We start from the raw sequence: 12,375 nt of genomic DNA, 5'->3' as shown, positions 1-12,375 counted from the left end.
AGTCTTAAAGCACCCAGTGCTCTATTTTTAGTTACAGTGGATAGTCACTAAATAAGCATGTCAAGGCACATTTAAGTGTACACACCAGGTACAACTGTTTACATAAAGCACCTGAAGTAGGGCAAACATGAGTGAGATGGTCTCTGCCCTTCAGTACTTGGCACAATAAACCAGGAGCAGACACATAAACAGGTCAAAATATTTATGTCACAACAGCAGTGCCGGCAAAGGAGGGGGGCTTCCTACCCAGCTGATGCAGAATCCGGGCCAACGTCTTCAGAAAGAAGAGACATGTTACAACCGGTGCATAGACGGTACTCTTTCCTCAGGTGCGGCTGTGGGAAGAAGGTGCTCGCAGGAAGAGGGAGGCACTAACAGGAGGGTCTGTCTGAGGCTTAGGGCAAGCTCAGTGCTCAGTGAGAGACCTTGTGTGACTCAAGCCCAAGGCTGTGACTAATAAAGATATGGCAGGAAAGGTCAATCTGGGTTACTCCAAGGAGAGCTGAGAAATCTGGAATTCATTTAGGAAACAGATGGGGTCTGTCACACTTTTTGAGTATGATGTGACAGGACCCAAGTTCCGCCTGTGGGAGATCCCCTCGTGGTGGTATCAGGAGGATCTGTAGGGGAGACAGGAGAGAGGGGTGCTCCGCCTGTCCCTTTCCCCCAGTCCACACAACCCCTTCTCCCTCCCAGATCCTGGGATGTGTCGTTCGAACAATAGGAGCTCCCTCCTCTGAGGGTGGGGTCTGTGGAGGTGACTCCCAAGACCCATTCTGTGTTCCACTTTCTACAGGGAGTTTCTGTCCCGAATCCTTTGGAAACTTCCTGTCCTAGTTACCAGCTCAATCCCCTAGTTCCTTAAATAAACAAAAGGATGGGGGCCCTACCGGAATCTTTTTGCTTCCTTATGCCCGGCCCCATCTACCCATGAGCACTACCACTTGTGTAAAGAACGCCCTGGCTACAAAGGCCTGCTTCCCCATCTCACTCACCTGGACGCTCTGTGTTTCTACCCTACCTGGTGGAGGGAACCTGTGCCATTTTGGTGCAAGGTACCCATTGTGCTACTTGCCAGGCCTGAAATTTGGAAATGTGTTATTTTGCTTACTCTGGTATTCCTGACAGCCTGTGTCATCCTGAACCTTCTGTCGGCCTCACCAGCTACATCAGGTCCCCCTCTGGGCTTCCAGTCAGAACCCCACCTCTCCCTGCCTTCTCGAGCATTCTGTAGCTTTCTACAGCGAGGACAGCTAATACCTAAGTACAGCTAAGAGGCTGCCTGCAGTAACTGAGACAGAGAACGACGAGGACAGGACAACGGGAATGGAGAGGAAAGGCTGACATTAGAGACCCTCTAACTAGGAGGCCACCAATAAACGGTTTTCGGAACTAACCAAACGAATTTTATGTTGACATGCAGTCCTTAGGCAGTGCTGCCCAGCAGGTGCTTGCGTAGAAGTGCTTGGGCATTCGCTGGAACCTGGGTTTTAAAGGTTTGGGGGGTGAGAAAAGAGTGTGTGATGAGGAAAGACACATTCAAAGCATGAGAAGGACTAAGACATGTAGTAACACCCCCCCGCCCCCCAGATTCAGGGGAGATGAGAAGGGAAGAGAGGGAACAAAAGGGAGCAGGAGAAGGCAAAGACAACCAGGATAATGTAATGACACCTTTGTAAGCCAAAGAAGAGCTCATCAGCAACGGCAGATGCAGAGGCTGGAATGGAGGGGAAGGAGAGAGGAATACTGCACTCGTGGTTGGAAGGCTTGGAGTAACCGTTCAGGAGTGCTGGATGCCGGGGTGCCGGCTGCGGGTAGTGGAACAAGAGTGTGGAGAGAAAGTGGGAGCAACAGATACGTGCTGGGTTCTCGTGACATTTGGTCTTGATGGTAGTGGTCTGTGAACAAGTTAGAGGAACACCTGTGTTGAGGTGGGGGTTTGCATTCTTAGTTTTGGGCTGATGAAAGCTTTTTTAAAGATCCAGAGAGAGGAGCCTTGGTCTACCTCCCATTCCACCCCCGCAAAGAAAGAAATGATGATATAGGAAAAAAAGTACAGGTGACATTTTGCATTCTAGAGACAAGGAAGGGGTACAACCCAGAGCTTAGGTGGCACCAAAGAGCCCTCTCACTCAAGAAGAGGAAAGTAGAGAAGAGAGGCACTGGGGAGAGGGGGCTATTCTCCTGCCCTCGGACCTAACAGCCCACAGACCAGCCTAAACCAGAGGTGAAGATACAGGCAAATTTTCTGCTTTAAAGTAAGACCAGGGAACTGGAAGTCGGGGCTCAGGCCCAGCCTGCCTTACAGGACAAGACAACCTTCCAAAGTGCAGTTGACCAAAAGACCACCACAGCAGGCTGAGGACAGGATCTCTCCTACCTCCTACCACCACAGTACACATGTGATTACAATGGCATTTATTACAATGGTGTGTATAAATTGCACTGCATCCTGTCTACTACCAAAGCAAAATTCCTACAGCAGAAATCCAGACTAGGAAAAGTGGTATTAATCATGGCACAGCCAAACACGGGAAGATTCACGTCCCTGTGATTATAAAGCCAGGAGTTTAAGAGAAGGAAAAACACAGAAGAATTACTTTTCTTGGGAGGAATTCATCTTCTTTCATATCCAAGATATTGTGGGTATTGCCTAAGGTATACTTTATAGTTTGCCAGATAGCACATGACCTTGGTCATATCCAAAAAGCTAGATTTCCCTGTGTCTGACATAATTTATTAAAAGAAAAAAACCACCTTTCTCTTGGTTATTTCCAACCGCATCGATTTTCCTCTGCATGTGACATCTTTCCTCAGTGTGGAAAAAAACACGACCTGCCATTTTGTGCTACTCTTTATTTTAGGCCTGACTTATACATTCCAAAGCTCAGCAGGAATTTAAGCCTTAAAATAAACACACATTTAAGGTGATGAAAAAATACTTTATAATGGGACACTTGATAACCTCTTACAAAATTCAAGTAAAACATTAGTAATAATGTGGGTTTAAAAAAAACCACGCGCGCAAATGCAGGAGGCAAGCTCACAAAGAATTGTTACCACATCTACGTGGCTTGTTTTTATTGTCACAATTTTGATTTAAAAATAAAAAAGAGTCATCTAATGACTTTTTCAGGTTTTAATGTAGTTTGGTAGTTGTTAGGAACTAGGGATATAGTATCCGCCTCAAACTCCTTGGAGCTAAACTTACATAAAATCCTGTGTGGATTTTTTACAGATTTTATTTATTTGTTTTAGAGAGGGGAAGGGAGGGAGAAAGAGAGGGAGCAAAACAGCAATTTGAGAGAGAAACATTGATCGGTTGCCTCTCACACACGCTCCACCCAGGGACCGAACCCACAACCCAGGCAGTTGTCCTGAATTGGCGACCTTTCACTTTGCAGTATGACGCCCAACCAACTGAGCCACATTGGTCAGCACTGAAATCCTGTGTGAATTTGAAAAGTAAAAAGAGAATACACAGATGGTCAGGCTATTCTCAGTAAATATGGGATAACATAAAATAACACTTAAGGCTGTTTAACATCACTTTTCTTGAATAGTCAGAGTTGGTGGAAATATGTTATGGCCTCCCTACTGTTAAAATAATCAAACAGAGGTGACCAGGAGAGATGAAGGAGATATTTCTTTGTAGCTGTCTTTTCTACTTTAAGAGAGAGAAGTTAGCAGCCCAGATTCAGGTAAAGGGCGAGAGAAACAACTGAAGTGACTTTCAGCCTCTCTCCCCGGTATCTCCTTCATGCTGCTGTGCAGAGCCCTGCTCCCATCTTGGGTAGCCATGGCAACAAGAGGAGCCATATTCCTCCCATGCTTAAGGAACCGTGAGAGACGGCACTTAAGAAGATCATTGTGGTTCCATTCATCACTGAAGAACAAGGAAGAACAAGTGCCCAGCCAGGGTTTGGGAGGAGTCAAGGACTGACAACAGAATCTGGAATTGAAAGCACCTTAGCATTCAACTCATTCAACTCGGATCTGACTTGCTCAAAGTCACACGGCACCTTGGTGGCAAAGACACTCACTACTAGAACCCAGAGGTCCTCACTCAGCACAGCACTCTGTCCACCATTTACTTCCTGTGGCCTCTTAATCCAAGAAGCCAGTGAGGAACTAAAGAGGATTCAGTAACCAAGTTATCATCTCCCATCTGGGCCAAGTCTCTGTTCTGTTTCTATCCTTTTATTAAGGAAATTTTCCAGAATCTACCAGACATGAGAATAATGAACCCACGATACCCATCACTCAGCTTAAACAATGACTGACTTGTGGCCAATCTTCTTTCATCTGTACTTACCCCTTTTCCAGGATTATTTTGAAACAAATCCCAGATATAGTTTCATAATTTCCTTTAAAATATTAAATGCTCAAAGGAATTATTGAGCTGCAAATGCATCAGAGACCATTTTCTTTAGGAAAGCTTGGTGTCCCTATTCCACACCCTCGTGCTGCTTGTTACTTTTTATCTTTCTCAGCTGTGGAGCTGAAGGCCCGCTCTCACCTCCGCGCAGACCCGTAAGACACGCTCTATGACCCTGTACGCACAGTGACAAGCAGACTGTGGTGCAATGGGGAATTCTGATGAAGTGACTGTTTTGGACTATAAGCATGGAAAAAGCTGAACTTAAGATATATTAACTAAATACCACTGATACTGGACTTGTTTAAGTTGGGCTTAATTCTGGCCTGAGATTTAAAGCCCGCTTCCTCCATGAGTCCATATGAAAGGTACTAAATGATATAATTCTTAAGGTTTAACAAATCCACAAAATAAAACACCAAGAAATTTTTGCACCAACGGGGTTCTGACTCCCCTAGGACAAAGACCAGTCCTAAAGAGGTGATGGAAATTTAAAATTAAACAATATATATCGCAGTGGTTTTCTTACATATATCCGTTCAGATTTTGCCCACAGAACAAATACATTCAAAAAAGACATTTAAGAATTTTAATTTAACAGATAGGATTATGCTACTGGAACTAAGCAGATAGATATATCTCTATGTGTATGTGTATGTGTATGTGTGTATGTGTATAAATGGATTCTTGCAGCTACAATGTTGGCAAATAACATTTCTACTCCTAATCTTCCATCTTACCTCCCCCTCCCTACACATTAGTTTTTTACATGAAATTACAAGTATATATATTTACAAGACTATCTTAGAAAGCCAAAATGATTAGAAAAAGAAGGCAAATCAGAATTCTAAGTTGTTTTATCCTTAAATGAAATAATTTCACTTTAAATAGGGATCAATTTTTTCCAGGAAAAAAAAAAAAATCTCTGCAAACCACAATTTTATTTTCTTCTTACCTTTTGATGAATTTAACAATTTATCTTCTCTTCTAACAAAGTTAAGATATTCATACCTGCTGAGGTTTCTCTAAATTTGTCACTGGTCTTCTTTTTCCTCCATTTCCAAGGCTTAAAGATTTTGCCAATGGTGGAGAGTTTCCCTTTTCTCTTGAAAGGAGGTGTTTGGGAACCTGCTGCCGGGCCATCTGAGTTTGCTATAGAAGCTTTGTCCAGTCCATCAACTGTATGAAGAAAAAACAAGTCAGAGAGAAGCTGTAACACCAGTTTGAAACAACCTCATCTATTTCTTCCCGCACTGTTAATAGCAAGCATACTCACTTTACTTGGAATCTCACATAAAGTTTATTTTCCCCATTTCCTAGAACCCCCCTGATATCAATCAGTCTAAAACAATCAGAAATTACAGTCCCCTTTGATAATCATTTGGTGGAAACAGAGAAGAAGCTAGAGGCTTACTTAATAGGCAGGAACAAATGTGGGCCTTTGAAACAGCCAAATCTATGTGCAACAACCACATCAATATTTTGTGCAGAAATAGGGTATCTGAAGTATTTCTGAACTGGGATGTCTCCCCATAGGCTAGTTTGGCGTTCTCAGTAATGAATATTATAGTTATGGTTTCTCCTTCACCGATTACAATTTAGTGCCAAGAAGCTGAATACCAATTTTCACAAAGCTTAAACGATCTTTTTCAGCCTGAAATAAACGAAGCTATTACTACCAATAAGAAATATGTGGAAAACGTGGGCACTGTTATGATAGAAACATATTCTTTATGCACCTTAATCACGTTATTAGTCAGAAGAAAGGCACAATACGTAGGCCGCCTTCCACTACGTTCAAAGCAGAAGGAAAATAATGATGACACAGTACATCGACTATCAAATTTTAATGGCAAAATACTGGAAGCAGCCCATATTGGATAAACCATGGTGTCATTTACTCAATGAAATAGCACTTAGCAATACAAAAAAAAAAAGAGCCATTGATATACACAACAACGTGTATGCATCTCAAAAACACTGTGCTGGGAAAAAAAGCAACATGCAAAAATGTGAATACTGTGTGGTTCTATTTATATGAAGTTCTAAAAGACACAAAATAAATTTATGGCCAACCCCTACCCCCAAAAATAAAAATAAAAAAATAAAAAACAGAAGAAGAGAGAAAGAAAGCAGGTCAGTAATTGTTTCTTGGGATTGAGATGGTGGTAAGAACTAAGAAGCATGAGGACCCTTTCAGGGTGATGGAAATTATCTCAGTATGGGACAGACTATAAAAACCCATCAAATGGTAATTCTGATACTGTGCACTTCACTTTATGTAAAATTTACATTAAAAAGCCCATAAGTAGTGAAGTCCAATTAATAACATTCTTGCCGATGGGTTTAGGGGTGAAGTGTACTGACATCCATTAAAAATAATAAACGGATGGATAGATGGAATGGACAGATAAACACAGGGTGGGCAAAAGTAGGTTTATAGTTGTGAGTCTGCAAAACACAGTTTATTCTTGTACTATTATTTATTAATTATTGTATTTGTTTCCATATGAACAACTATAAACCTACTTTTGCCCCACACAGTATACAACAAAGTAAAATATAGCAAAATGTTAAGTGTTCAGTCTAGTTGGTAGAGTGGTAAGCAGTAGTTAACTGTATAGTCATTACATTTTCAAAACTTTCCTAACAAAATATTGCAAAACACAAAACAAATAAAACAAAAAATGGAATGGCAAGGATTTCTTGCAGGAAGACAGAGCAGACTTATTTTTAACTATTCCTCCTGTTAAATACTACTTAAAAAACCCTAGGTGTTATATATAAAACCGACATAAGAAGACTCTACATGGTGAAATCAAAGTAGACCAGCCTGGGACCTCAGGTCCCAAGAAACAACATGGAGGTGAGATCCTTGGATATTCTTTTCATCTCATATATACCAGACTTATAATTGAAGGAGTCACCAACCCAGAAACAGCAATGTTCATAGGGCAAAAAAGCCTCAACAAAAGCCAAAGGAGCAGGAAAGGAACAGTCTATCAAGATATGAAACTTATAAATAATAACTGCTTTACTAGAAGGAAAACTCTGACTCCAAAAAACCTCCGCTGCCTTGCGGCATACCTCTTCAGGGGAAAGGCTAAGGGAGTAAACCCCGACAGAAAATCCGGAGCCGGAGTCCCTAAGGCGGTTTGACGTTGTAGTCAACACCGGCAACTCCTGCGGCGCACCTGAAGCCAAGCTGTATTGACTCCGTCTTTCCCTTGGACCCTTCAGCTGCGAAGAGAGGGGGGGTCTGCTGCATGGGCAACAGCAGACCCTCCATATCACCCTGCCCAGGCTCTGTAGCTTCAGCTTCACTGGAGAGGACACTCCAGCGTCATCGTAAGATGTCGATTCAACATGGGAGGAGACAGATACCGTGTCACTCCCGAGTCGGACTGCACAGCCATTCTCGGCGGTGCAGATAGACTCTTAAGAAGCTACACCATCGTCTCTCGAGACGGACGGCTGCCGACGACTCCAGCCAATCACCAGAGAAGAAAGTATAGCCATCCATGCCAGCAAAGGCTGAGTGGGGAGACTAGAGTTCTACCTTCATGAACCTCCAAAAGGAGCTCCAACACCCAGAGTGATGTCAGAGAGGACCAAGTAGGAAGCCAGGGCCTTTATGCCTGCCAGCTGGTGATGAAGCATCCTTTCCTGTGGCAGTGCAAATCACATGGGAGTCTGGACTTGAACCATCCCTGGCAGTAATAAGGCATCTCTCTTCCTCCTCCCCCAAATATTGGGGTGGTTTTAGGCCACTTCCCAGTGGGAACAAAACCATTCCCACCCACTGCGGTGCCAGTGGAGACCAGGTAGGGATCTGAAAATCTTGCTGTACCTGACAGTAACAAGGAGTTACCACCACCCCCATTTCCATTACCACGTATGAACAGAGGACGAGTGGGAAACCTGGATCCCCCCCCACTTGGCAGGAATGAGGTAGCACCCCCTACTTCACTTGCTGGAGAGATATCAGACAAAGACAGTTAGAACAAACATTTCAAAAACATTCAGAGTCCCATCAAATAATACAAAAATGTCTCAGTTTCAATCAGAAGTTACTTTAAGGAAACCCTTAAGCTGAAAGAAAAGAGACAATCAGTACATGTCAATGCCTAAATCCTTTAAGTACTCCTTCCAAACAAGATTGATAAATTCCATTCTTCCCCCTAGTGAAGTCTACTCGAATTTCAGGTAGAAATGCAAATTCCTCTGTGTATGGCTTCGAACCTACTACTTTATCCTGCCCATGTCGGCCATAGTGCAACAGGGAGAAAGCAAGGTACCGTGGAATGATTTTGAGGCTAAGCCAGAGTAAAGAAGTAAAATCCTTTTTTATTTCACTTCCACTCTTGTCCAACCGTCTTCCTTAAACTAGGGGAAAACCCAGGGAGGAACTCAGTCTGTGGTATTTCTCCTTCATTGAGACGTTATGCTGAAGGGCTCAATTTTGAATATTTTAAATGTGAAATATAAAAGGGTTGACCATCACAAACATAGGAAGTTAAGTTTCCATCTCAAATTCACCTTGGTAGCTATAGACACACATCCTGCTTCTCATTTTCTCTCAACCCACATATCCCATCCCAACACTCCATAAAAATTCTGCTTTGAACCTAAACCATTCAAGAATATTCTATCTTTCTCTTGAAAATAAAAATAAACAAACAAAAAAACCAAGAATCAAATAATTCCCTTGGTGACAGAAGGTGACAGATGGGGAGACTGAGTGAGGCAGTTGATGAGTGAAACCAACCTTTATTTCCTTAAAATATTGCTTCTAGGCTTTTTGTGACTTTGTAATGTATTATGATTATCTAATATTATCACTGCATTTTAAATTTGTATTAAAGTTTTTGTTTCCATTATAATTCTGTCCCTTGCCCCTTTAAAGTCACAGAACAGGCAGCAAAGAAATATTAGAACCATGCTTAGGCATGATATAACTTTATTTTCTACACTTACGTGAGGCTTCTCGTTCAACTGGCACAATGACTTCAGAAATGTGTTGTCATACCCAGGGGCATATAGGCAACTTCTGGGCACAAAACCAGGTAGACAATAGGTCAGGGTAAACTGACTCTATGAGCCATTTCAGATGAGATTAAATAATGGTTTCTATGCAAGTTGGGGGGTTATCCTTGTCTTGAGTTGTTTAAAGGGGACTCTTACTTTCTTGCTAATAAGTGTTTACTTTGGGTTGGATCAAATCTCTAGTGGAAGGGAAGAGAAAAGGAACAGAAAACTAAAAATGTGTGTCATTACATGGGGAGGTGAGCTAGCAATTCTGGAACTGCTGTACATGCACACTGGAATGGAACAAATGAACAGTGAGTGGTGGGAGCCAGGTTTCTCACTCTTGGGAAGAACGGTTATAGATCAACAAGGGGGAAGCCAGAGTGAGCAGCTCGGTACTAGATTAGAATTGGAAACATCGCAATGAACTTTTGTTTGGCCAGATAGACAAAGAGATCAGATGATAGATAGATAGACAGATAGATAGATAGATAGATAGATAGATAGATAGATAGATAGACAGATAGATAGATAGACAGACAGATAATGTGTGCATTGGCTCAGTGTACACATATGTATTTCCTAGCTCTGTTTACTCAGAGGACCCAGGACCAACAATACTGCTGTGAGCACACCGAGCACTCGGGTCTGGGATACTAACAGTATTCTCCAATAGAAGCAATCAGATCGCTACAGAAACAGCTGCTTCCGGGCTGGGGCAAGGAAAATACGAGATGCCAGAAAGTAATCCAGTGCTCAGAAAAACATAGTGATAGGAGTATATCAAAGCCACACAGGAGCCAACTGCAAGAGTCCCAAAGGCCAACACTGAAACAATCTGAGCAAAAAAATAAGTAATATATTAGATTATAATACGAAGTATAAGATAAATACGCATGAGTCCATACTGATATAGATAAATATTGAATAAATAAGTGTGGGAGAACAGATAAATCTATACAGAAGAGTCACGAATAATTTATATAAATACCCCCTCTCAAGGAGGTTGAGTTTAACTCCCCACTTCTTAAATATGGGCTAGGTGTGATGACTTCCTTCCAAAGAGCACAGCACAGAAAAGGGGGAGTGACTTTACAGTGGAAAAACCCTAACAGACACTATCTCAGCGAAGTGATCTTAATTAACTGCATCAGTGATAAGTCATATTGATAGCATCTACCCTTGATATGATGTGATAAGAATCATACTTCAAAGCCTGCGGCCCCATTGTAACCATGGGAGAAACATCAGACAAAATCAAACTGAGGGACATTTACAGAGCACCTGACCAAATATACCTGAAAACTGTCAAGGCCATGAAAAACAAGGAAAGGACGAGAAACTGTTACAGAACAGAAAAAAGCTAAGAAGACATGATGAATAAACATAATGTGGTGTCCTGGATGGAATCCTGGAACAGAAGAGGCATTTGAGAAAAACTAGTGACATTCTGGTGAACGGTAGAGTTTAGTTAATGGTAATGCACCAAGGCACCTGCTTTGGTTATAACCAATGCGTTGTAGTGATATGAGACGAACAGCAGGAGAAACTAAGTCGGGGGTAGATGAGAACACTCTACTCTCTTGGCAACTTTTCTGCATAGCTAAACCTACCCTAAAATAAAGGTTTCACTTGTTAAAATTTAGCTAGCATGGTGGTCAGTGGGGATTTGGGAGATTCCTTAGGGGTGAGGCTATCAGCTATAGAGAGACCTCAGGAAGTACCGTCTTCGGTCAGCAATAAAGATTTCTGCTCACGGAAGTTTTGGAAAATAATATGCTTTAGAATTGCCCATCTTTCTCTCAGAGATCTCCCTTTATTGATACTTTAAATTCCCAGTATTTTGTTACGACGAGAATATTTACAGGTCATCAAACTGCTATTTTAATACTTCTTAGCACATGATAGACCTGATCAGGTAGTTGTATTCAACATCCTGCAAAAGGGTAGACAGCGGGTCCACTTTCAGAATGGCGGCGGGACGTACTCAGCCCATCCCTGCAAAACCACACAGAGGAGAGACCCGAACTCACCCCGCAGCGTGCGCGCACACACACACACACACACACACATACCCATCCTGGGATTAGTATTGTGCACTGCTAACATCAAACAGAAAATTTGGGAATAAAAATATAAAAAATTCCCTGCATTTTATTTTTATATCATTGGACTGTTTTTAATAATAAAAATTTATCTGGCACTCAAAAGTACATGTAAAGGACTTAAATTTATTTACAACAATTGAGGATGCATTTTTCTAGCTCATTCATTTTATTTTTCTCCCAGAAGTCATGGGGGATAGGAGAAGGGTGGCACATGCAGGAACAGAAACCCTGGAGCTCACGCTGGTGGGCAAGGTCTGCTGAGCAGGCCCTGACACTGAACTAGCCATGGACCCATCCTGGGTTTCATTCTCTCCTGAAAGTGGATATCAGTGAGCACTTTATTAATGGCAGAATTTACTGAGTTTTGCCTGTGTGTCAGGCACTGTGCTAAGCACTTTACCTGCATTATTAGCTCATGCTAATTCTCATAAAAGCTCTGAGATAAGTACCATTTTTAGTCTCATTTTTGGGACAAGAAAACAAAGATTCACCGAGACTAGACATCTAACACAGAACCGGGGATAGTGTGTGTGTGTGTGTGTGTATAGAGAAAGAGTAAATAAATATTTATTGGTTAAATTACGTGACTGAGTCAAGAATAAATAACTTTCTTGACATGCTGAGTAGGGGGCAGAGATTGGTTCAGAAGTCAGGACTGTTTGCCTCCAGAGATGGGTCTCTTACCCGCTGCCTTAACCTGGAGCTGCAACTCACTCAGTAAAGTCCGGGGAGGTTGAAGACAGGATCCTTGCCCTTAAGAGAGCCCACAGCATGGTGGGGGAAGCAGACAGGGTCATGGTCAATGATGCCAGCCGAGGGGGCAGGCTCTGGAACAAAGCAGAGACACCCAGAAGAGAAGGG

At 42.3% G+C, this 12,375-nt stretch overlaps 1 protein-coding gene across 3 annotated transcripts in view; it reads right to left on the bottom strand.

The window, feature by feature from the left end:
- The window catches only part of PHACTR2 (phosphatase and actin regulator 2), a 103,990-nt gene that overhangs the window by 68,322 nt on the left and 23,293 nt on the right, over positions 1–12,375 (bottom strand). For all 3 annotated transcript variants that reach the window (XM_090279931.1, XM_090279930.1, XM_090279932.1), the window contains exon 2: positions 5,390–5,557. In XM_090279931.1, coding sequence (XP_090136057.1) covers positions 5,390–5,557 — 168 coding nt within the window. The remainder of the gene's footprint in view (positions 1–5,389; positions 5,558–12,375) is intronic.

This window comes from Furipterus horrens, unplaced genomic scaffold (assembly GCF_987537825.1).
Source record: "Furipterus horrens unplaced genomic scaffold, mFurHor1.1.pri manual_scaffold_6, whole genome shotgun sequence".
NCBI lineage: Eukaryota > Metazoa > Chordata > Mammalia > Chiroptera > Furipteridae > Furipterus > Furipterus horrens.
This window is presented reverse-complemented; position numbering and strand designations above follow the sequence as displayed.